Genomic DNA, 27257 nt, shown 5'->3' on the forward strand with positions numbered 1-27257 from the left:
CTTTCTTTGGGTCACCTCCTGCCTCTTCCAGAAAACATTCTAACCACTCTCCAACATTACCAAGCAGTGTTCAAAAAGTATTACTTTTTGTCATAGAGGGGCAATACAGAGATAGGCAACAGACAGAGTGAGTGGTTTAGGAATGTTCCCAAGTTGTTTAGCAATTTACCCAATGGCATATAGCTACAAATGTCTTCTATTTCTTTTATGTATCTTCATCCATTCCCTCTTTAATGAATTTTCCCCATTTACATTTGAACAGAACAAAATAGAAAAAACAAACATACTTACCTCACTCCAAACCTCCTCCAACTATTGTTTTTTTCTCTGCCCCTTTATAAGCAAATTTCTTAAAAGAATGATATGATCCCTGCCTAGTTCTCTGAACCCATCTTTCTATAGCCCTTACCATTACTCATTTTGTTTCAGCAACACGGCCTTTTAGGTCCTTGAAAACACCAAGGTCTTTCCTTTCTTAGCACACCTGCTATTCCTTCCACCAGGAACACTTCCCGGCCTAGTGCTCTTTGTATGACCGCCTCCTTTTTATTCTTTAAGTCTCAGCTTCAGGTCTGGAAAGAGGCCTTACCTGAACACAGCTCAAAGTTTATTCCTCCCACCCAATTTAGGGGAAGCATACTTTGTTTTAATATTACTTATCATGATTCATAATGACATATGGGTTTACTTGGTTTTCTAAAAAAAATTTTGTGTACTTTCTCAAGGATAACAGCTACTTTGTCAAGGATAACAGCTACTTTGTCTACTACAATAAACCCAGAGCTTAAGATAATGCTAGGCTCACAAAAGGTACTCGGGGCACACAAAGTCCTCATGTAGGAGAAGGTGTTCAATAAATACTGTTAGATATATGTGCATATTAACCTACATCTGGGAGCATCCTAGTTCTAAAGTCTAAAACCTGGAAAGCATCCTTGTTATTCCCTTCGCCTTGTTCCCCAACCCCAGTGAAGTCAAAGAGATGGGAAAGGTAGCTAGCAATCATATTAGGGAAGGACATGTAGACCTTGCGGATCTCTGTTAGGATATAGGTTTTTGATTCTGAGTATGATGGGGAAGTCATTGGAGGGTTTGAGCTAGAGTAGTAACAAGAGCTCACTTATGCTGTAAAACTGTACTGTCTAACCAGATAGCCACTCGTCACATACAGCAACTTCCATTTAAAATAAAATAAAAATTTCAGTGCCATATTTGAAATATTCATCATTAGTTGCATGTGGCTAGTGGGTATTATTCTGAACAGCACAGGCATAGAAAGTTTCTATCTTGGAAGAAAGTTCTATTGGACAGGATTATGTTAAAATGTTCATGAGAGGTTTTTTTTTTTTTTTTTTTTTGGAGAAAAATAGGAGCCACCAAAGAGCAAGGAGCAAGACTAATTAAATTAGGAGGCTATTCCAAGAGTCCTGGCAAGAAATACGGGTGATTTAGGTTAGCATAGTAGAGGTAAAGATTTCAAGTGATTGGGACCTAGATGTTTTGAAGATACACTTGATAGGATTTGCTGATAGACTGAATGTAGGGAGTGAGAAAAAGGAGTCAAAGGCCGATGATTATTGAAGGAAGAATAGATATTTGCAAGGATACAGGTAAATAAGAGAGAATATGTCTATGGGGAAGTTGACTGGGATTAGGATTGTGGAAGTAAGTGGAAAATAACAAAACAAAACCCATGGATACCAGTGAAGATAGCATGCCAGAATGCTAGGATGATGAACTAAATTCCATGTGCGTAAAGGCCCCCTTGAGGGACAGAAAGAGGATAGAAAGGTGAACATATAAGCGAGTCATTTCTATGAGGTTCATGAAAAAGTTCTCTGTTTAAAATTTCAGATAGTATCTTTTTACTATACTATTTTTAATTGTAACACTGGCACCTAAGTAGATAAAATTCCTCTTCTCACCTACATCTTTCCTTTCCGCCAACTCTGATATTAGTATTAACATAATATTTACTGTATCCTTTTAATAGAGTAGTTTTCGTATACTTCTATAACTTTATCACTTCTGTCCTGAACTTTTAATCTTACCTAGAAGATCTCTTTGAAAATTCCCTTTTCCTGATTGAATTTTCTACTTGTAACCTCTAACTACAGAGAACCTGTAGTTCTCTGCTTCTCAATAAAACAGATCTGTATTTTTAAAATAAAATATCTTCATACATGGTCATGTTACAGTTATCGGTTTCATCCCACTAAATCTTTGTGCTAAGAACAAGGCCATAGTTAATTTGAATTATTACTATGCTTTGGGCATTGATTCACTAATTCAGTAGCCATCAACTCAATACTTATGTCCTAGATTCAGGGAATAAATAGATGAAAAAAGCACGAGATCTTTTCCTCAAGGAGTTCCAAGGCTTGAGGGGAAGATGAAAATGTAGCCAAAACAAATAATTATAGTGTAATGAGATTAGTATTCTGATAGAAGTATGAACAGAGGAATACTAGTAGGAATGTATGGGGAGCTATGATTTTTCTAGGAAAATATTGTAGAGACTAATATAGAGGTTCTGTTTAAGCTTATAAAGAGACTTGGCAGGATAAGAAAAAAGAAATGATTCCTCAAATCTCAAGTAATACTCCTATCCTCTTCCCACTGATTTTCCCCTAGAAAGATAACTAGTTCTCTCAAAATTCAGTCCATTCAACTTAATCAATACAAAACTTTTAGGTAATATAAAGAACTACTAGCTATTGTTAGAGTAGAAATGTAAAAGTAAAATCATGAATTAAAAAAATCAAAATAATTCTATTTTCTTCAATATTGAAGACAACATATCTATAATAAAAAAGTAGCATTTTACAATATACTAGGTGTATTGGTTGGCTTGGGGTACTAGAGCAAAATACTGGGTGACTTTAAACAACAGTTTATTTTGTTGCAGTTCTGGGGACTAGATAACAAACATCATGGTGCCAGCAGGGTTGGTGTCTGGTAAGGGCCAGTAGGGTTGGTGTCAGTTGAAGATGGCCACCTTCTGGCTCACATGGCTTTTTCTGGGTGTGAGAAAAGAGCTCAGTGTCTCTCTTTTTTAAGGACAGCCATCCTAGCAGACCAGGGGCCCACCCTCATGACCTCATCTAACTTGTAATCAACTCCCAAAGGCCTCATCTCCAAATATTCACCACACTGGGGATTAGGGCTTAGCCATACAAATTTGGGGCAGGAGATGTGTAGACATAAATATTCAGTCTATAATAGTAGGTTAGGTGGTATGTTAGTAGATTTGTTAATAAATAGTGAAGAGAGAAAGAAAAAAAGAAAGAAAGAAAGAAAGAAAGAATGGAGTTCCCATCATGGTGCAGTGGAAACAAATCCGACTAGGAACCATGAGGTTGCAGGTTTGATCCCTGGCCTCGCTCAGTGGGTTAAGGATCCAGTGTAGCTGTGAGCTGTGGTGCAGGTCGCAGACATGGCTCGGATCTTGTGTTGTGTTGCTGTGGCTCTGGTTGTAGGCTGATGGTAGGCTGGTGGTTACAGTTCCTACTGGACCCCTAGTCTGGGAACCTCCATATGCCACGGGTGCAGCCCTAAAAAGATAAAAGATAAAAAAAAAAAAAGAAAGAAAGAATACAGAATTATTCTCAAAACCAGTTTTTCTATCATTGTTTCATGGTTGAGATTATCAGGTTTATAACAGTGAAACAGCAAAACAAAATTATCTGGGTAATATTATTGTGATATATCTCAGGTTTTTTTTTTTTTTTTTTTGCTATTTCTTGGGCCGCTCCCGCAGCATATGGAGGTTCCCAGGCTAGGGGTCGAATCGGAGCTGTAGCCGCCGGCCTACGCCAGAGCCACAGCAACGCGGGATCCAAGCCGCGTCTGCAACCTACACCACAGCTCACGGCAACGCCGGATCGTTAACCCACTGAGCAAGGGCAGGGACCAAACCCGCAACCTCATGGTTCCTAGTCGGATTCGTTAACCACTGCGCCATGACGGGAACTCCCTCTCAGGTTTTTATGCCCAAGCTTAATTTGAAAGTTTAAACTCTATGAACATTTTCCATTAGCAAACCTACCAATCATTTAAAATTAGTTAGTGCAGATTTTAAATGACCTTCAGTTTTTCTTACTGTAAAAAAATCTTCATATGTTTCAATAGTACCTTTAGAAATTATAAAATTATATATTATATCCTCACATATGATAGTGGGACATGGCCATATCCTCTAGTCTTAATTATAGGAAAAGTATGGACAACTGTAAGGCTTAGCTTTATTGTTTTATAAATGAACCAGTAAAGTTCATTTTAGTGAAATGAGCACATGCTTTTCATAAATTAAAATAAATCTCACATGGTAAAGTGCCCATTTTCAAAATTAATTTAATTACATGTTTAAAGTTTAATTACATTTAATTAAGCATTTAAGTTTAATATGAAATAAATGAATTATCAGTTAACTAGTAGGAAATGAAATACTGCCTTGATAATTAAAATCTATAAATTTTCCTGTTCCATGCAAAACTGTTAGTTCTCAAAAATATTCTGAAAATATATTTTAAAGACTATATTTCCACAGCCAATCAAGATGTAATTTTTCTGGCGCCCAGCTTTGTGTGCTATGCATTTACTGCAGCAATAAATGGAGGCAGCTTGGTATGAAGAAGAGAGCACTGATTTTGGTTACTTGGGTCTGGCTGTCAGTTTAGTCACTCACAGCCTGAAACAGTGGCAAAGCTGCTCAGCATCTCTGACCACAAATTTCCTATAAAGGGGGGATAATATTGCTTCTCTTGGAGGGTTATTGGGAGGATTAAATGATATCCCATGGTCAAATATGGGGAACAGTGCCTGACACTGAACAGGTAATTGACAAATGTTCATTCCCACCTCTCTTTAGTTGCTGAAAGAATAAAAAACACTTAAAAATTTTTGGCTTAAAAAAAGGTTTATCCATAATTTTCTTTAATTCCAAAAGTAACAACTTACCATTTTTAATTTTCATACTTCCACCACACAAGGTACATTTTTCACTGTGTATTTTCCTGAGCACTCCAAGAATGGAAGCAATATGCATTATTGCTAATAGAGATTTCTGAGTCAGAAAGAACTGACTTTGAATCCGGGTTCCACCATTTACTATTTGAGATATCATGGAAATACCATTTTGACTTATTTCCCAAGCCAATGTATCTGTATGTCTGGTTCAGTGAATGACAAAATTAGGAACCAGTATAATCAATATAATCACTCAAACTTAGCAAAAAAATTTAGTGACATAGGAAGAACAGGTGGTATTTCTCCTAGTTTCCCACACCCCATCCTATTTTTCACAAAAGGATATTTATTTTCACTGAATTTAAGGGATTTTCCCAAGGTTAACAGTAGGATGAACTCGGTATCAGAACTCATATTTTTAATTGCTTTATCAGCACTCTTTATAACACAGAAAGGTAAAGGTTAAGGACACCAAAATCTTTTGAAGCAGTAAAGCAAAAAGAAAAAGAGGGATCTTCTGACCTAGGTTAATCCTAACTTGATCACTTTATACCCCATATAAATCACTTCTGTGAATTTCAGTAACTTTTTCTGGAAAATGGGAATATAAACTTTTTGTAGGACTGATACAAAGTTAACACTAGATAAGACACATGGCAGTCATCTATTAATGGTAGCTGTTAATACTAAGGCATCATCAAAGCATCGCTTTTGTAAGTCTCCAGCCATACAGACCAGAGAACACATTATTGAAGATTTTTTTTTTGTCTTTTTTCTTTTCTAGGGCCTCACCCATGGCACATGGAAGCTCCTGGGCCAGGGGTACATCGGAGCTGCAGCCGCTGGCCCACTCCACAGCCACAGCAATGCGGGATCCGAGTTGCATCTGCGACCTACACCACAGCCCACAGCAACACCACCCACCGGGCGAGGCCAGGGATCGAACACGCAACCTCATGGTTCCCAGTTGGGTTCGCTAACTCCTGCGCCATGACGGGAACTCCGAATTTTTTCTTTGAAACAGATTTAATAGGATAGTCTTCACTAAATTTGTAGGTAATATTTCTGAGAAAGAGACTCAAGATTTTTAAGTCATTTCCATTCACAGCTTCCTGTTTATTAAATCTCCATTTGCTAACTCATCTTATTTTGAAAATAATGGTTTTACAGTGCAAAAGAAAACAGAGAAGACAATCGATTCTGTGAATTATTTTCCCTTGATCCAATTGTAAAATAAATATGTTGTGTTAATTTAATACTTAAAACTTTTTTAAACTTTCCACTGTAAACCTAAATTCTCTTGTACCTAAAAAAAATAGACTTTTACTTACAGCATAACTAGAACTAGAAAGCCTTAATAAATAAAATATTGAAACACATGCACTTTCTTACTCTCTGAAAGAACACTTATCAAGGAACATGGAGCAACAGCGTGATTTCATGCCATTTTCCTTGCTATTACTATCAATAAGTAATAGTCAGGTAACTATGTGCATTTAGGGCTAAAAAACCCTAAAATAGAGCTGTTTCACATTTTCCTGGAAATAAAAACAGCAGGTACTGTAAATTTGGTACCCAGATTTTTCAAGTGGCAAATTAAGAATAGTAGGTGCAATAGTTACATGATGAGAAAAACAAAAAAACCACATATAATGAAATAATATAAAATATATGTACAATTAAGGTTACATATTATATACGAAATAAGTATTAGTTTTCTAGAAAACTAACGTTTATTAGGATAGGTACTTTTAAATATGCATTCTTTCAGAGAATGTGGTAAAAATACATTTTATTTACCTTTGAAAATCAGAACTGAAATCATTAACTTACCAGGGTTCTACATTAAATGTTGAGGATATTTTTTCTGGAAGAAAAAATCTATGCCATTTTGAAGCTTCAATTAGTTCTTGAGGTATTCTTTTTGATAAATCATAATAGTGACCAAATCGTGAAGAGGATACTGGTCCAGCCTGATAAGAAAACCCATGTTGTTTGTTAAAAAATTGTTTTCTTTAAACTACAATTTATTTATCCTACATTCAGCAAAATATTGATATATTGATGCATTTTAATGCAAATAAGGAAGAGCTGATACGCACAGACTTACCAAATTTCAAAGAAGCATGAAACAACTTTATTCTTTTAAACTATCTATAGTTAGAAATCAACCTTTACATCTCTGCTGCATCTTCACTTCTGGTGGTTCCCTAAGTTTCATAAGAAATTAAACACCTTTTTGCTTTTTTATTATACTCTATTCTTGCCTCAGTTCAAAAATTTTATACATATATAATTCAATTAATGTTTAAGACTTCAGATTTTAATAAAAAAATTTACAGTTGCTAATAACAAAACGAAAACTTAAGCCAAAGTAATTCACTGGTGAGAGGTCCCAAAGAACGGGCTATTTATATACAATAAATTGAGCATAATTTTAAAACAAAATTCTCATCACATCATATGTATATATAGTATTCAAAACTTCTTACAAACTTAAAATTAAGCTTATAGTATAAAATATGCAGGGGGTACTCCAGATAGGGAGGAAAAAAGCACATGATAAAGTGGGAGAATGTACATAAGCTATATGAAATAAATCGGAAAGCTGGCATATCCATTAGTTCACTGATAATTCTTCTTTTGTGCCCTTAATTAACAGTTTCTCCAGCCAATTATCTTTGTTGTAAGAAACTCTAATACCCACTGATGCTGAATTTATTTACAGAGGATAGTTGAAGCCTAGTAATATAACATTATCATTACATTGCTTTGAATGGACTCTGGGCTGATTGCTTTCATTTAGCACACTAGAAATATATCTCTATCCATTTTCTCTATCAGAAGTTGAACTACAGACAGATTCCACCTGGTAAGAGTTTCTAATAAAATCTCTAATCTAAATTTACTTAAATTCCACTGTCCTGACTGCTACCAAACCGACAAGTTTTGGAACATTCAATAAAACTAGATAATCTTCACAGAAATTGAAGAACTATACAGAGGAGGTTCTTATTTGACTCAACTGACTCCTTGGTAATTTAGAGAAGAAACAGACATTTGCTTGACACTAGAAATTTGCATTTTAGGGCTTCAAGAATTCATATTCTTAAATGCCTCCAAACATCAAATTCTATAGTAATATAGAATTAAAATTTTTAAACTGTAATAGAAACATTATTCTCAGATTCAGAGTCCAGGGGTTTGACATCTATTTTCTAAAGAAATGGCTGTTTATACGTACTATTTATTTTCATTAATGAAAGAAGACCTAACAATTAGCTTAATCTAATCTCTTCAGTACAATATATACAAAAGTATTGTTTCAAAAACATCATTAATCTATTTGCCATGCAAGTCCTGAAAAATACATTATGTGACATTAAAATTCGTTTCTTAAATATAGGGTGTAAAGTTTTTGAATGTAAAGTTATTAGTCTAAAGCAATTTAAACAAGGTCTGTTCTTTGGCCTATAATCTATTCTTTATCCGGATTATAGTTCAGAATGTTTTTACTGCAATCTCTGCTAGAGCTCATCTTTTTATTGTGTAAGTCCAAGCCCCCTTAATGTTTTAGAAAGGCCTTGACTAACTGAACTTTGATCTGATGTCTTCATTGAGAAAAACACCAGGTTGCCCATTTCAGATGCAAATCCCCCTAAGGCCCAATAGAATTTAGTAAAGACAGCAAAAAAGAAGAAACAAGAAGTTTCCAGGATCCTCTTTGAGAATCCTGGGGCACACTGGTGTCTTTAATCCACACTGCTGCATGGATTAAGGTAGGTGATAACCTTTCCTGATTCAAAAGAATAAGCAGAGTGCCTACAAACTGGGTGGAGACTAGGATTTGGTAATAATAAAACACCATGCAATAAAAGCTTGGTCTATGTCCGAAGCCTCTGAAAAGGCCTCAATGTACCACATTCCCAGGCCTAGTAGGGAAGCTTGCAAAAGCCTACCTGAATCAAATAAGCATGAATAATCTATTTTAGCGGACTGGCCATGGGGAGAGAGAAAGAAAGAGAGACTTCACTTCTTTTAAGTTTGAGTTAATAAATTTATTAGTGGACTGAAGGTTCTCGAAGTCCTGTGCACTTTGAGAAATATGCTAAATTGCCAAGAAACAAAGTATGCTTTTAAAGTTGCCGTCTCTATCAACATTTCTAATTATAATATTAATGTGATAGAAATTTCAGATTTGGGATGAATCAAGGCAGAAAATTGATTTCATGCTGTGACAGTTTACATATGGAACACAAATAATTCATCAAAATGTAAAAATAAATTTGGAAGCTTTTCTATTACAATTAAATTATTAATTTTTTTAGAAATTAAGATTAGATATGGAAGCTAAAATATTCACAAGGTAGATACTAAACGTTTTATTAATGATGAAAAACTTTAATCCTTCAATAAAAAATGAAAACTAAATATACTCTTACAGAAAAAAAACAATTTTGTTAAGTTTTTGTCTACCTAAGATACATAACTTTAATATATAATCGGATTATTGAACTGCTGTGAAATCTTCTGGTCTAGAATTATGAAACAAAGACATAAAATATTTCCTCTAAAAGGTCACTAAATGCTTTATATCTAACAATAATAATAGTAGTAATAGTATTTCATGAAAAGCTAGCAACTTCCTGAAAAAATAAATACATTAAAAAAAATCAAATTATCATTAATAACTATTCCATTTACTCAGTTTGATAAGAAGACGTTGCTTTAGTTTTACAGTATTGAAGTGAAAACTTCTATTTCACTTTCAAAAACTACCCTTTAACTTTGTCAACTGTGGAAGAAGGTAAAATAGAATTGGTTCAGTAAAAATTTACTGTGCTGAAGGGAAATGAACTTTGATGGGGGTCCAGGAGGAGCACAAAGCAACAAAATACCATCTCTCACCTTCAGTGTGTTAGAAACAAAAATTTCAGAGAAAAGCTGCACCACAAATAAACAGTTCAAATAAGACATTTTCTGTTTCTTACGTTTGTTCTTTTTTTTAAAAAAATATTTTTACGGACGCATGCCCCACATATGGAAGTTCCTGAGCCCGGGATTGAATCTGAGCCACAGCTATACCGCACCTGCGGCAAAGCTGGACCCTTAATCCACTGTGCCAAGTCGGGGATTGAACTCACGCCTCCCCGGCAACCCGAGCTGCTGCAGTTGGATTCTTAACCTACTGTGCCACAGTGGGAAGTCCCAAGACATTTTCCTGTTATTGTTATTATTTCTTGTTTCTCAGTTTGGCACATCAGAAAGCAAGAACTCAAGTGGTTACTAAACCACTCCGAGCCTCAGCTCAATCACCACAAATTAGAGCCAATAATAACTATTTCACTAGGCTGTTGTGAGACTCTAATGAAATACTGGAAATGAATATTTTGTAAATTATAAAGCACTACATAAATATTATTAATTATTATTACTGTCTCATGATTCATTAGGGAATCAGAAGATTCATCACAATCCTTTGCAATTACATTACTTTATTGGAAAAATGGTATTTGTTGTCATCTACACCACGCACACATCTATCACAGGACTGTTGTGGCTGAACCACTAAGATGGAAAGCCAAAGCATAATGAGGATTTAATATAATAAAAATCTAATACACTGTCATAAATTGCTGGAGCTGTCTTAGGCTTAGTAGTAGAGCTCTACAATATTGAAAAATTTCAGTCTCAGAATATGCTAGAGGCTATTAATTCTTGGGGTGAAGAAAGAATAGGGTTTGATGATTGGATCAGAAAGAAGAAGGCATGTCCACCCAGGAGAGAAAATCAATATCACAGGATGAGGGAAGATGAGGTCCTAAAAACTATACAATCCCTAAAACAAGAAGAAGCACTACTTTATGCTTTACGGAACTAATGTTATTTATTTATGTGTACATAGTCTTATTCTTTTTTGCATTCCCTAAATGGGAATTGACTGCACTCTTAGGACCTGGTGACAACTTATATTAAAAGACATCTCTGGAGTTCCCGCCGTGGCTCAGCAGAAAGGAATCTGACTAGTACCCATGAGGAAGCAGGTTTGATCCCTAGCCTCACTCAGTGGGTTAAGGATCCAGTATTGCCATGAGCTGTGGTATAGGTCACAGATGCAGCTTGGATCTGGTATTGCTGCAGCATAGGCCAATGGTTATAGCTCTGAATCAGCCCCTCGCCTGGGACCCTCCATACACGGTGGGTATGGCCCTAAAAAGACCAAAAAAAAAAAAAAAAAGGCATCTCTGATAATCACCAGATTACCTTTCTGTTATGTTTTGGACTATTTGTCATAATAGCGCTAGTTTTATTTTGTTCCAAGTAAAACACAGAAAACCTAGAGGTTTGCTATTGCTTTTAAACTGATAAAAGGCAAAGTAAGGTCTGGATTTAGAAAGCAGATAATGATGAGTGATCATCCAAGTCTGTCGGTCTTGGCAAAAGGTCGTATATAAAATTGCTGTGACAGGCAAATATCCATGCTAGTGACATTTCAAAGAAAAGCAATGAGGCCAAAGATGATTCTATTTTCTAAACTTGACAGAACTCACTTGTCAATACTAGTAAACTTAAGTTTGACCAATAACTATAAATTCAAAATATCTATTTTATGTTTTAATTAATGCAACTTAACTTACTTTAACATTTAATTCACATACTATATAATTCATTAATTCATGTATTCAACAAATAACTATTAAGCACCTACTATATGCCAGTAAAACAAAATAGTCTAAGTCTTTTCTTCTCATTGAGTTCACACTCTAGTAGGAGGAGAGAGATAATGTATTAGCTGCTAGGTAATAATAAGTGCCCTGAAGAAAAATATGGCAGTGAAAGGGAATGAGAGAGAGATTGGTTCTATTTCATACATAGTGAAAAAGGAAGCCATTCCTGATAAAGTGATATTTTAGTGGAGTCCTGAAGAAAATGGGAAAATAAGTCATCTGGGGAAGATCATTGTAAGAGCGTAATTTTCAAAACGCTCAAGGTGTAAGCCTTGAAAACTGAGGTTTATGTGCTAATGTGTAACCTCTGAGAAGTTTTCTCCCATACTGACTACTGTAGGTACACCATACTCAAAAAAGAAAAAAAAAAAATCAGTATTCTCTTATACCATAAAACAGGCAAGTTTCTATAATTATGACATATGAAGAAACAATTAATTATAAAGAAACAAAGAACTTTCTCCCCAAGTTTAAACAGATTTTATAACAAGAAGTAAGAAAAAAAGGCGTACAGTTTCAATTGCTTGCATTTTCATTAACAGTTTCATTTGAAGAAGACCAATGAAAAGACCAAAACTTAGCTAAGAGAAAAAAATAAAGGAAATGGAAGGTACAAGTATTATACACAATTTAAAACTGAATTGGTATATTGTCTTTATACAACGGCTAAATTCAGCGTAGAGCTTATGTTCGTCATGACTCTTTCAGAACAACCAGTAGAAAAGTCAGAACACAGTCACTTTACAAGAGCCACCGTTAAGCCCAGTTACTTATGAATCTGCCTAGTTTAAAGACATACCAGGGTTTGCTATCAGGGTTTTCAAGTGCTAGACTGACATTCCTTGTCTATTTTAGTCCTTATCAATCAGCTCACAGAATAAGCAGAATAACAATATTTATTTATTCTGATCTCTTATACCCAGTTTTCAATCACATTCTATGCTATGCCTGCAACTTTTGATTACACAGGGCTTCCTTTTACTTTTTAATACAAATGTATCGTGTTCTACTGTACACATATACCATGACTTATTTAACTAGTTGCTTACTGGTAGACATTTAGGTTATTTCCAATCTTCTGCTTTAAAAAAAAAACATGCCTCATAATCAGGACACACAATTAATTTCATTTTACATCTGAGTAAGTATGGGAGTATTAGTTTCTTCCTACCTTTGCTAAGGTAGCGTCTTACCAAATATTTTAAATTATTGACTAATAAGAAAAAATGGTTAACTGGTATAGTTCCAGTTTGTATTTCTTTTATTACAATTGAAACTTGGGGAGTTCCTGTCATAATGCAGCAGAAACGAATCTGACTAGGAACCACGAAGTTGTGGGTTAGATCCCGGGCCTTGCTCAGTGGGTTAAGGATCTGGCATTGCTGTGAGCTGTGGTGTCGGTCACAGACGTGGCTTGGATCTGATGTTGCTGCAGCTGTGGTATATGTAGGCTGGCAGCTGTACCTCTGATTGGACTCCCCACCTGGGAACCTCTATATGCTGTGAGTGTGGCCCTAAAAAGCAAAAAACAAAACAAAACAAAAAACTCCTTACAACTGAAATTTGGTATCTGGTTTTATATGTGTAAAGGTCACCTAAATTTCCTTTTGATGTTTTGCCTATTTTATTTTATTTTTTATTTTTTACAGCCGGACCTATGGCACATGGAAATTCTTTGGCCAGGGGCTGAATCAGAGCTGCAGGTGTGAGCCTATGCCACAGCCACGGCAATACCAGATCTGAGCTGCATCTGCGACCTATGCTACAGCTTGCGGAAATGCTGGATCCTTACCCCACTGAGCGAGGCCAGGGATGATTCTGCATCCTCAGAGACATCAGGTCCTTAACCCACTAATCTGCAATGGGAACTCCTTTTTGCCCATTTAAAAAAGTTGAGTTGGTGGACTATTCCTTGTTCTATTAAATGAGTTGCAAATATCCTCTCTCCCATTTGCAGTTTGTTCATAGTCATTTAAATCACACTTAGAAATTATACTATTCAAACAGCTTTCCCATCTAAGTTAGAACAATTTACCACTGCTTAATATCCACCTACTACAACATATTTCATACTTAGTACACAGTTGATGCTTAATCGATATTTTCTGACTGAATGAATAAATGGCATTAATATAGGTCCTGGAGATACAAGAGAAAATAAAACAAGCTCTCTGCCCTCTAGAGAATTCTGTCTAATGGAAGAAAAGAATTACACTAACAACTAAGTATAAAACATAGAGGTACTTGAAAATACATGAAGTGCTATGGAAACAACTATAACAAACTAGATAATTATATAACACTGCACTTGGAGAAGGACGGGTTGGTGAAGAAGAAAGTGAAAAGCATCACCAGCAGAAATACAAAAAAATTCAAAAGGAGCAATTATCACAGGATAGGGTGAATGTAGTGTGTTTCATATACACAAGACAGAGACTAAAAAGGTAGGCTTGAATTAGGTTGTATAAATCTTGTCTACAGTCTTAAGAAGTTTATATTTCATACCATAGGGTTCTAATGGTAAGCAGGTTTCCTCTCATATTCTCATTCTCAGTTACTGACCGCCCAGACACTCTGAATAGAGTTCTAAGGCTGTGTCCAAGCTTGGCAGGGGGGTAATATGATTAATAGTCTGCCATGCATTTAGGAGGGGGCAGTGGAAACAGGAAACCAATTAGGCAGTTGCAGTCAAGGAGTTTTGTAAGCATATTTCTGTCGTTAGGAAAGGTAACACTGATGTCAACATGGAAGACTTAAAGAAAGGTGTGGACTATGGGAACTGTGTCTCATTCAGATAGAATTTCCCTCTCTTTTCTACCAGTATGATAATGTCTGGTAGACATTAAAGTGTTCTGAAAAATGAATGCAGGAAACAATCAAATGGATGGGCCTTCAACAGGAGCAGAGTTCATGAGCTTTAGTGGGCAGATTTACTGACATTTCTTTTAACTTCTCAGAAAATTTCTCCTCACCTCCTGTCTCTTTGTCTGAGGTGAAGTTACCAGACAACCGAATTTGAAAATGTAATGGTTGCAAATGAAATGCACAGGAATAAAAATAGTAATTCCAAAGAACCACTACATATATTAAATATTTATAGGTAACTATACTGGAGAAAAACGGCTTAATTATTTCACTTACTCTGGCTTGCAACCTTAGAATAAAAGATTCTATATGGAGATTGTGGAAGAAATGAAATAATCTATTTGGGTAAATGAAAATTGCCATAATTTTATTTTTAGGAACTGTCATCACATTTACAATAGCATCAAAAACAATAAAGTACTTAGGTATAGATTTAACCAAGGAGGTGAAAGATCTCTACTCTGAAAACTATAAGACAGTGATGAAAGAAATTGAAGAAGATACAAATAAATGGAAAGGTATTCTGTGTTCATGGATTGGGAGAATTACTATTGTTAAAATGTAAACACTACCAAGTCATCTATAGATTCAATGCAATCCCTATCAAGATTCTAATGACATTTTTATAGAAGTAGAAAAAAAAACTATTAAAATTTATGTGAAACCACAAAAGACCCCCAAAAGCCACAGAAACCCTAAGAAAGAAAAACAAAGCAGGAGGCATCACACTTCCTGCTTTCAAGCTATACATAAAGCTGCAGTAATCAAAACAGTATCATACTGACATAAAAACAGACCAATGGAACAGAATTGAGAGCCCAGAAATAAACCCAAGCATATATAGCCAACTAAAATTTGACAAGGTAGCCAACAATACTCAATAGAGAAAAGCCACATTCTTCAATAAACAGTGCTGGCATAACTGGATATTCACGTGTAGAAGAATGAAACTAGACCCCTATCTTATACCACTCACAAAAGTTGACTTGAAATGTATTAAAGACTTAAGTGTAAATCCTGCAACTGTGAAACTCCTAGAAGAAAATATAGGAATAAAGCTCCATGACATGAGTCTTGGTGATAATTTTTTGGGTGTGACATCTAAAGCACAAGCAACAAAATAGAAAATCTATAAATGCGACTATGTCAGACTGAAAAGCTTCTGTATAGCCAAAGAAACCATCTATAAAGGGAAAGGTAACCTATGGATTGGGAAAAAATTTTTGTTAACTATATATCTGATAAGGGGTTAATATCCAAAAAATCATATAACTCAATAGCAAAAAAAAAAAAAAAAAAAAAAAAGCAATTAAAAATGGATAAAAGACCTGAATAGACATTTTCCCCCCCAAAATTAAAAAGGCCAAAAGGTACATGAAAAAATGCTCAATAATAAAATTGAAACTAAAATGTTAAGTTGTTAAGATAATCATCTCATGCCCGTTAGAATAGCCATCATGGAAAAGATAAAGGATAATATATGCTGGTATGGATGTGGAGAAAAGGGAACTCTTGTGCAATTTTGATAGATCATATATATATATAGCAGAATATTGTATTGTCATAAAAATGAGGAAATCTTGCCATTTGCAACAACATGGATGGAACTTAGTGGCATTATGCGAAGTGAAATAAGACAGAGAAACACAAATAGTGTATGGTCTCATTTATATGTGGGATCTAAAAACAAAACAGAAAAGTAACTCACAGAAAAAATAGGTTAGACTTTGGGTACCAGAGGCAGGGAGTAGTGGGATCAAAAACTGGAAGAGAGTGATTAAAAGGTACAAACTTCCAGTTACTAAGTATGGGAGTTCCTGCTGTGGCTCAGCAGTAAAAAACCTGACTAGTATCCATGAGGATGCAAGTTTGATACATGGCCTCACTCAGTGCGTCAGGGATCTGGTATTGTCAGGAGCTATGATGTAAGTCACAGATGTGGCTTGGATCCCGCGTTGCTGTGGCTGTGGCACAGGACAGCAACTGCAACTCTGATTCGACCCCTAGCCTGGGAACTTCCATATGCAGTGAGTGCGGCCCTAAAAAGAAAATAAAAATAAAAGTAAATAAAGATAAGTAAGTACTAGAAATATAATGTACATGATGATAATGATAGCTAGGACTGTTGAATAATACATAGGGAAAGTTGTTAAGAGAATAAATACTCAATTTTCATCACAAGTAGAAATCTTTTTTTCTTTTTTCATTCCTTTTTTCTTTTTCTTTTATCTATATGAGATGATGAATGTTAACTGAACATATTGTGGCAATCATTTCACAACATATGTAAATCAAACCATCATGCTGTATACCTTGATAAATGATATATGTCAACTATTTCATAATAAAACTGAGAAAAAAGTCATCTTGATAAGATATGCTACAAATGAAATAAACTATTTATTTAAATAATTATATTTGTTAAATTGTTTAACAAATATACTAGTATTGTATTTAAAGGGTAACAAGTATACCACAAGAGATTCTATAAAATGAAAACAAATATATTAGCAAATTTTAGAAATAGTTTGTTGACTTGCCTCCATCTTGGGTAATAACTGGTAACGCCAAGCTATTTTCATCTTAATGTTAGATTCTGGTGTTTTATGATTATGTACATCTTCGTCAAATTCCTTTTTACAATTATCATCAAGTAACGGTGCAGGAAGTTCCTAGGAAAACAGAATGACACAATATTGAGCATCTGTGGTAAAAAAAAAAAAGTGTCAATTTTCTAAAAATTATAATATTAGCAATACTGGAACTCTCCAATGTCTTAAAAATTGATACCTTATCAGTCTTCCAAGGCAATACAATAAAAGTAAAAACAAAAAGGACCTAATCAAACTTATAAGCTTTTGCACAGTAAAGGAAATCATAAACAAAACAAAAAGACAACCTATGGAGTGGGAAAAAATATTTGCAAATGATGCAACTGACAAGGGTTTTAGTTTCCAAACAAATAGCTTATCCAACTCAACAAAAAACTGAAAATCCAATCAAAAAAATGGGCCACAGACCTAAACAGGCATATCTCCAAAGATGACGTACATATGGCCAATAGGCACATGAAAAGATGCTTATCATTGCTAATTATTAGAGAAATGTAAATCAAAACTACAATGAAGTATGCCTCACACAGGTCAGAAGAGCCATCATTAAAAGTACAAATAACAGGAGTTCCTGTCGTGGCTCAGAGGAAACGAATCTGATTAGGAACCATGAGGTTGAGGGTTTGATCCCTGGCCTCACTTAGTAGGTTAAGGATCTGGCATTGCTGTGAGCTGTGGGTTGCAGATGCGGCTCGGATCTGGCATTGCTGAGGCTCTGGTGTAGGCCGGCAGCAACAGCTTCGATTAGACCCCTAGCCTGGGAACCTCCATATTGCCGTGGATGCGGCCCTAATAGGACAAATGATTAAAAAAAAAAAAAAGTATAAATAACAAATGCTAGAATGTGGAGAAAAGGGAAACTTCCTATGCGCCATACATGAGCAAGAGCATGGGAGGTCCTTAAAACACTAAAAATAGAGTTGTCATATGATCAAGCAATCCCATCCCTAGGCATATGTATCCAGATAAAACTGTAATTTAAAAAGACAACTGCACTTCTATCTTCACAGTGGCACTACTTACAATGGCCAAAACATGAAAACAACTTAAGCATCCATTGACAGATGAATGGACAAAGAAGATGTAGTATATATACACAATGAAATACTATTTAGCCATAAAAAAAGAATGAAATAGGAGTTCCCACCATGGCTCAGTGGTTGGCGAATCTGACTGGGAACCATGAGGTTGTGGTTGGATCCCTGGCCTTGCTCAGTGGGTTAAGGATCTGGCGTTGCCATGAGCTGTGGTGTGGGTCGCAGATGTGGTTCGGATCCTGCGATGCTGTGGCTCTGGTGTAGGCCAGTGGCTATAGCTCCAATAGACCCTTAGCCTGGGAACCTCCATATGCCGCAGGAGCGGCCCTAGGAAAAAAAAAAAAAAAAAGAATGAAATAATGCCATTTGCAGCAACATGGATGGACCTAGAGATTACCATACTAAGTCAGTCAGAAAGACATATACCATATGATATCACTTACATGTGGAATCTGAAATATGGCACAAATGAGCTTATTAGAAGCAGAAACTGACTGACCAGATAGAACAGATTTGTGGTTGCCAAGGGTGAGGGAGAGTGAGGGAGGGTGAGGAAGGGGTGGATTGGGAGTTGGGGATTAATAGATTTACAAAATATTATATGTAAAATGGATAAACAAGGGCCTAGTCTATAGCACGTGGAACTATATTCAATATCTTGTGATATGATGGAAAAGAATATGAAAAAGAATACACATACACATACATATAATTGAATCACTTTGCCATACAAAAGAAATTAACACAACACTGTAAACCATATGTCAATAAAATAAATTTTTAAAAAATGGACACCTTAAAAGTCATTCAGGCATAATCATGACAATATAGATATTTCTAAAACAGAAAAAGGGCTAACATAATATTAAATGTGAAGATTAATTTTTTACCAGTGAACCAGAATTTAAAGAAAATATTCCAATTTTCATTCTAACAAAAATCAAAAGCTGTTGCAACGAGAGGTTATCCTCATTAAAAAAAATTATACACTTAAAGCAATGTCTGGAATTAGGACTTACGTATTACATGTAATTACTGTTATATTTGCCATAAGGTAAAAATAAAAGATGTGAATAATCTGTTTACTGGTTTGTAATTCTAGAATTCAAAAAACTCATTCACTGAAATAATGGGTAAAGTAACAACTAAGAATAAAGACATTTATTTTGCCCATATCAAACATTAGTTTTGTACCAGTAAGGCTATGTCTCTTCTTTTAACAATGAAAATAGAATTAAAAATCTCTACTTAGATGAAGAGACACTAAATTCCAATTTTCCTTTTCTTTATTGGAAGCTGAACTGAGTGGCTACAAAATATATATATATATAGAAAACATTGTTTTATGAAGAGGTAATATAGACATACTGCAGATAAAAAGTACATTTTTTGGAGAAGGAAAGCACATATAATAATTTTGTTTTTTAACACTTGGAATGGTAATGTGGAATCAAATTTGCCTATGTTACAACTTTTATTTTTCAGGATTAAGTTTGTTATGCTTAGAATCATGTCAACTAATTTACTAGAAAATACAGTAACTATCATAATATTTTAGTCACCTCCTAAAAGATCTCAAAGTGGATTTACTCTATAATTTATGCCAGTATTAGAAACTAGCTATTTCATTTAAACTCTGAATATATTATTCCTAGCAAAGCACTGATATCTTACAAAACATAAACTCTTACAAAATACAGCATAGTGTTTGTAATTTTGAATTCTGTAACTAGACTGTTTGGATTCAAATCTTGATCTTATACTATTAGCTGTGGCTGTGGTTACCATGACCACCTATAGCACCTCTATATGTCTCCAGTCATTATTGGAAAAATGTAAATAACAGTATTCACTTCATTGGTTTGTTGAAAGAAATAAATGAGTTAAAAATGTAAATGCAGAGAATGGTACCTGCCATATGTTAAGCATTCAATAAACGTTTGATTATGAGAATTCAGTCAAATAATTGTCTTAACTATTACTTAGAGCCACACATTTTTGTATTGTCAATATTAGGCAATATTCAGTATAAATATTTGTATTAACTTTTTTTTCAATCTCAGGAACACTTAATACTTGTTATGACAAGTCACCCATAATTCAACAAAAACATTTTTAAAATTACTTTTTTTAAAAAGACATGGAACATATATTTTTAAAATTTACACCACACTGTCTCTCATGGGTTAAAGTACATCAGTATTTGAAAAGAAATGTTCTAACATTAAGAGGTATGGTATTAAAGAATTAGACCTAAAATATTAGAGACCTCTTATTAATACAGCTGACATATGTAAACAAGATGAGAATATAAAAAATGGGTAAGCATTTCCTTATACATCTCATTAAATGTGTATCTATTCTACTGGGCAGGGAAGGGATAAAACATTTCCAGCATCACAGATCATTCTATTGGTTAGTGCTGGTCTAGAAAGAGGGAAAATTTGCTCATTTATTCATCCAGCAGTTCAATTATTTGCTGTATGAGGTGTTACAACTGTCAGTGACATACTTTACACTGACGTCAATCATAATTTTGAAGAAGCATCCCGACCTAATTATTTAAAATTAAAATCAGGAGATAATTATTTAATTTTTCAATACCTAAAAAGCTGTATGCCTTATGTCCTTCATCAACCAACTCCCTGCCTTATCAACTCATGCATAATTAATCACGTAATAGATCATGAACTGCCTTCTTTGCTTGGGCACTGTTTGCAGTGGATCTGATCCTGTAGCTCAAAGACGATGATTCAAATCCTTTATATGACAAGGCAAATCAGAGATAAAAATTTTAAAAAACAGTGTCCTAGCAGCTATCTGTAAGACTGGTAATTTTTCAAAGGCCAACACAAATGTTTTTTGTGTTACCTACAAAAAATTAGTATTTTTCATATATTTTTAAACTTATAAAAATAGCATCTAACTATGCTTATTAAAAAAATGAACATTTATTGGATAGTTATTGATTTCTAAAGTGGTAAATGTTCCACATAGAAAATTTTAAGCTATTCATGGAGTTCCCTTTGTGGCTCAGCAGAAACAAAACCGACTAGTATCCATGAGGATGTGAGTTCAATCCCTGGCCTCACTCAATGGGTTAAGGATTCAGTGTTGCAATAAGCTGTGGTGTAGGTTGCAGATGCAGCTTGGATCCTGTGGTTCTGTGGCTGTGGTGTAGGCTGGCAGCTGCAGCTCTGATTCAATTCCTAGCCTGGGAAATTCCATATGCCGCAGGAGCGGCCCTAAAGAGATTAAAAAGAAAGTTTTAAGATATACGAACATACAAAAAAGAAAACAGGAGTTCCCACTGTGTCTCAGCAGAAACGAATCTGACTAGCATCCACGAGGACACAGGTCTGACCCCTGGCCTCACTCAGTGGGTTAAGGATCTGGCGTTGCCATGAGCTGTGTTATAGGTCGCAGACATGGCTCAGGTGTGGCATGTCTATGGCTGTGGTGTAGGCCAGGAGTTACAGCTCCGATTAGAACCCTAGCCTGGGAACTTCCAAATACTGCGGGTGTAGCCCTAAAAAGACAAAAAAAAAAAGAAAAAAAAAAAAAAAGAAAATAATTACCATTAAATTTACCACCAAAGAATAATAACTCTGAACATAATTTCCCTCTGGTATTTTATATGCATATTTGTTGCAAAATGCATAGTATTGTGCATATTATAATGTATTTACTTGTAGTTTACATTTTTATGATATTATGAGCATTTTCACATTTAATCTTTTTTAAAAATAAGATTTTCAGTGGCTGTGTAATATCATATTATACACCTTAACCAAAATTCAGTTTGTTGGAGTTTCCTGGTAGGACAGTAGGTTAAGGATCCGGATTATCAATGCTGTGGCTTGTGCTGTGGTGTGGGTTGAATCCCTGACCCTGGGACCTTCCACATGCCCCTGGGCATGGCCAAAAAAAATAAAAATGCAGTTTATCATTTCCCTACTGTTGAATCTTAAGGTTGTTTGCTGTCTAAGAATGCTACAATAAACACTGTTATTTAAAACAAATTCTTTGCATCTCAAATTATTATTTTTTTCTTTGAGATAAATAAAACACACAGAAAAGAACAGAAAATATAATAATAAACACCCTGGTTTCCAACATTTGACTTTACCAAATCTTAAATTAGCATAGTAGGAAAACAAAACAATGTGGAATTTCAGCAAGCCAAAAGCAATACTCCTGAGTGAAAACCAAAGAACTGGTTGAAAATCTTTAAAAGGAAAAGTAAGATCTCCAGATGCCCTACTCTCTCCAAAGAGTTATGACACTACCCTTGCCCCACTGTGCCACTGAAATGAAGTGGTCAAATCAGACTAACTTTGGGAATTAGAAGCTCTGCAGAGGGCAGAGGTGAGATACATTTTGAAGACGTGGTAATATATTGAAAGTCTTCAGACAGGAGCAGTGAGACAACTGTCCCCCCTGCCCCCCAACAGAGGGTTGGCGTCCACTGCTAGGCTCTCAGAAGTCCAGAAGCCATCCTATGCAGGACAGGCAGGAGACTGGGATAGTTGAGGATTCCTCTCGAGGAAACCGACAAAGAGCAAAGAGCTTCAGAGAGATACCATTAGCTAAGCTCAGTAAACCTACCAGAGTACATGTTATGTCCCAAATACCCAGCACGTCCAAATTAGCTTTCCAGTCCCTCACTCTTCAGTGTCAAAGGACAGCCAATAATTATCAGATATTTGAGAAAATCATCTAATATGGAATTCAGAGACCAAGACAAATGACCAGGAAATAGAATCAATGCTGGAAACAGATAAAAGGCCAAAAAGAATAAACAGTAACATCTATCATATGGGATGGTATATAAAAAAAGAAAAATACTTTAGTAAAAGGGAACTATCAGAAAACCTGAGTGTCTAGAAATTAAAAATATAACAGATTTGAAAAAAAAATTGACCAGAAATGCAAGAAGATCAAGTTGGCCAAATCTCTCAGAACAAAAGAATAATGATGATGATAATAGCAATGATAACAACAAAAAACCCCACAGTAGCTATCATGTTTTAGTGCTTTCCAAATGCTAGACACTATTCCAAGCACTTTATATAATTAATATATATTTAATCCTTAAAACAACCTTAAGATATAAGCACTATTATTAAACCCCTTTTATTTTATTTTTTCTTTTCGGTCACACCCATGGCACATGGAGGTTCCCAGGCCAGGGTTTGAATCTGAGCCACATCTGGAACCTAAGCCACAACTGCACTGGGCCAGGGATCCAATGGGCAATGCCACAGAGAGAAGCCAGAGCATTAACCCACTGCACCACAGTAGGAACTTCCAAAACCCATTTTAAAGATGAAGACACTGGAGCACAAAGGTTGATTAGCTTATTGAAGGTCATAAAGTAGTTTAATGGCAGAGCGAAGACAGTCTTGCTCTATTACTTGGTTTCTTAATCATTGTGCTATACTGCTTCTTAAAGAGATAGAACATGGGAGTAAAGAAAATATTTATAAGATTTCCAGCAGGCTGACATTATAAAAGGAGTTCTAGACAGAAAAAGAGAAAGCAGAGCAGAGGAAAATAGCAAAGAAATAACCTAAGAGAAATATCCAGAAATGAAAAACAGGAGATTTTAGTTTTAAAATCCTACGGAATATTCAAACTATGAATGGGGAAAAAAAAAAAAAAAGGCTTACACCAATGCACACAATTCTGACACATCAGAACAAGAGAGACAAAAGAAAATATCTGAAAAGCTTCCTGGGGTTGGGTGGGGGCAGATCAGGAAGATGAATGGCATCAAACTGCCACAGCAATATGGGGCTTTATAGAGGTAATCTTATTTCCAGCCTAGTACATTATAGTCAACCAAACTAATGTAAAATTTAAGGGTAAAATTAAGACATTTTCAGACATACAAAATTAAACAAAAAACCCCCCATCACCTCACAGCTACCTTCTACTTCACTCACTTTCATGTTATCAGAGGACGTGCTCCACCAGGAGCAAAATCAGGGCAATTGCAAGGATGAAGAAGGGAAGTGCCAGAGTAACAGCTGTAAAGCCAGCCTAGAGAGCAAGCAGTCCGTTTAGGAAAGGAAGAGAGAGTCTAGGGAGATGATGCTTGAACAATTAAGGAAGCGCTTGAGGGCTTTAATGGGAAGTTTGGAGATGAAGTGGTAGTTGATACAGTTGAAAAAAATGAGGCAATTATTAACTACAGAAAAAATAATAGGTGCACCAAAAAGGAGGATACGCATATAATTACAGAATGTTAAATACTGTAACTAATAAATTTACATAGTGTAAACACTGAAAAGCTGACTTGACCTGGGAAGGGGAATTAAATATATTGAAAGGAGAAATAGAAGGATAAAGACAATGTGTGTGTGTTGCTATTATATGGGAACAAAAATTGATGTTTTATCTAAGGATACAAATAAACACAAAAACTGAAAAAAAAAAAGCAATATACAAATAAGAAGGCAAATAAATAAGAAAGAGCTGATGCTGGTCTATGTAACCTCCACCAACCCCAAACTCATTTTTATATCAATACTAAAATAAATATTTCCTATTAATGTAAGAGCATTTCAAAAAATGTTTATTTTGCAGAACTGAGTGAGTTATGGAGTCTCAAAGGGCCTATTAGGTATACTATCTTTCTTTTAAGGAAAAGCAGCTTAATATTTCTTATTCTATTAAGCAGTGTGTTTGTATTAAAACTACCACAGGTTGGAAGAGTGATTGGTGCATGAGGCAAAGATAGCTCTTTTGGGAATATCCATATATGAGGATGACTATCCAACACAAGAGACCCTCTCTTTTTTTTTTTTTTTTTTTTTTTTAATTTTATTTTCCCACTGTACAGCAAGGGGGTCAGGTTATCCTTACATGTATACATTACAATTACAGTTTTTCCCCCACCATTTCTTCTGTTGCAACATGAGTATCTAGACATAGTTCTCAATGCTATTCAGCGGGATCTCCTTGTAAATCTATTCTAAGTTGTGTCTGATAAGCCCAAGCTCCCGATCCCTCCCACTCCCTCCCCCTCCCATCAGGCAACCACAAGTCTCTTCTCCAAGTCCATGATTGATTTTCTTTTCTGAGGAGATGTTCATTTGTGCTGGATATTAGATTCCAGTTATAAGTGATGTCATATGGTATTTGTCTTTGTCTTTCTGGCTCATTTCACTCAGGATGAGATTCTCTAGTTCCATCCATGTTGCTGCAAATGGCATGATGTCATCCTTTTTTATGGCTGAGTAGTATTCCATCGTGTATATATACCACATCTTCCGAATCCAATCCTCTGTCGATGGACATTTGGATTGTTTCCATGTCCTGGCTATTGTGAATAGTGCTGCAATGAACATGCGGGTGCATGTGTCTCTTTTAAGTAGAGCTTTGTCCGGATAGATGCCCAAGAGTGGGATTGCAGGGTCATATGGAAGTTCTATGTATAGATTTCTAAGGTATCTCCAAACTGTTCTCCATAGTGGCTGTACCAGTTTACATTCCCACCAACAGTGCAGGAGGGTTCCCTTTTCTCCACAGCCCCTCCAGCACTTGTTATTTGTGGATTTATTAATGATGGCCATTCTGACTGGTGTGAGGTGGTATCTCATGGTAGTTTTGATTTGCATTTCTCTTATAATCAGCGATGTTGAGCATTTTTTCATGTGTTTGTTGGCCATCTGTATATCTTCCTTGGAGAAATGTCTATTCAGGTCTTTTGCCCATTTTTCCATTGATTGATTGGTTTTTTTGCTGTTGAGTTGTATAAGTTGCTTGTATATTCTAGAGATTAAGCCCTTGTCAGTTGCATCATTTGAAACTATTTTCTCCCATTCTGTAAGTTGTCTTTTTGTTTTCTTTTGGGTTTCCTTTGCTGTGCAAAAGCTTTTCAGTTTGATGAGGTCCCATGGGTTTATTTTTGCTCTAATTTCTATTGCTTTGGGAGACTGACCTGAGAAAATATTCATGATGTTGATGTCAGAGAGTGTTTTGCCTATGTTTTCTTCTAGGAGTTTGATGGTGTCCTGTCGTATATTTAAGTCTTTCAGCCATTTGGAGTTTATTTTTGTGCATGGTGTGAGGGTGTGTTCTAGTTTCATTGCTTTGCATACAGCTGTCCAGGTTTCCCAGCAATGCTTGCTGAATAGACTTTCCTTTTCCCATTTGATGTTCTTGCCTCCCTTGTCAAAGATTAATTGACCATAGGTGTCAGGGTTAATTTCCAGATTCTCTATTCTGTTCCATTGGTCTGTCTGTCTGTTTTGATACCAGTACCACACTGTTTTGATGACTGTGGCTTTGTAGTATTTCTTGAAGTCTGGGAGAGTGATGCCTCCTGCTTGGTTTTTGTTTCTCAGGATTGCTTTGGCGATTCTCGGTCTTTTGTGGTTCCATATAAATGTTTGGATTGTTTGTTCTAGTTCTGTGAAAAATGTCATGGGTAATTTGATAGGGATTGCATTGAATCTGTAGATTGCTTTGGGTAGGATGGCCATTTTCACAATATTGATTTTTCCAATCCAGGAACATGGAATATCTTTCCATTTTTTTACATCTTCTTTGATTTCTTTGATTAAGGTTTTATAGTTCTCGGCATATAGGTCCTTTACCTCTTTGGTTAGGTGTATTCCGAGGTATTTGATTTTGTGAGGTACAATTTTAAAAGGTATCGTATTTTTGTATTCCTTTTCTAATGCTTCATTGCTGGTATACAGAAATGCAACTGACTTCTGAATGTTAATCTTATATCCTGCCACTTTGCTGAATTTATTAATCAGTTCAAGGAGTTTTGGGGTTGAGTCCTTAGGGTTTTCTAGGTATAGAATCATGTCATCTGCATACAGTGACAGTTTGATCTCTTCTCTTCCTATATGGATGCCTTTGATTTCTTTTGTTTGTCTAATTGCTGTGGCTAAGACTTCCAAAACGATGTTGAAGAGCAGTGGTGAGAGTGGGCATCCCTGTCTTGTTCCAGATTTGAGTGAGAAGGCTTTCAGTTTTTCCCCATTGAGGATTATATTTGCTGTGGGTTTATCATAAATGGCTTTGAT

The 27257-nt window shown here is 35.5% G+C and overlaps 1 protein-coding gene across 1 annotated transcript in view; it reads right to left on the bottom strand.

Moving 5' to 3' along the window:
• ELP4 (elongator acetyltransferase complex subunit 4) overlaps nucleotides 1–27257 on the bottom strand; it is a 226732-nt gene that overhangs the window by 156098 nt on the left and 43377 nt on the right. The window contains exons 4-5 of the mRNA XM_003122892.7: nucleotides 17102–17233; nucleotides 6802–6941 (exon numbers count right to left, since the gene is read on the bottom strand). Coding sequence (XP_003122940.4) covers nucleotides 6802–6941; nucleotides 17102–17233 — 272 coding nt within the window. The remainder of the gene's footprint in view (nucleotides 1–6801; nucleotides 6942–17101; nucleotides 17234–27257) is intronic.

The sequence above is a fragment of the Sus scrofa genome, chromosome 2 (genome assembly GCF_054392235.1).
Source record: "Sus scrofa isolate SSC_HxYL_T2T_F1_AM1 chromosome 2, Sscrofa_HxYL_maternal_Yorkshire_Landrace_v2.0, whole genome shotgun sequence".
Taxonomy (NCBI): domain Eukaryota; kingdom Metazoa; phylum Chordata; class Mammalia; order Artiodactyla; family Suidae; genus Sus; species Sus scrofa.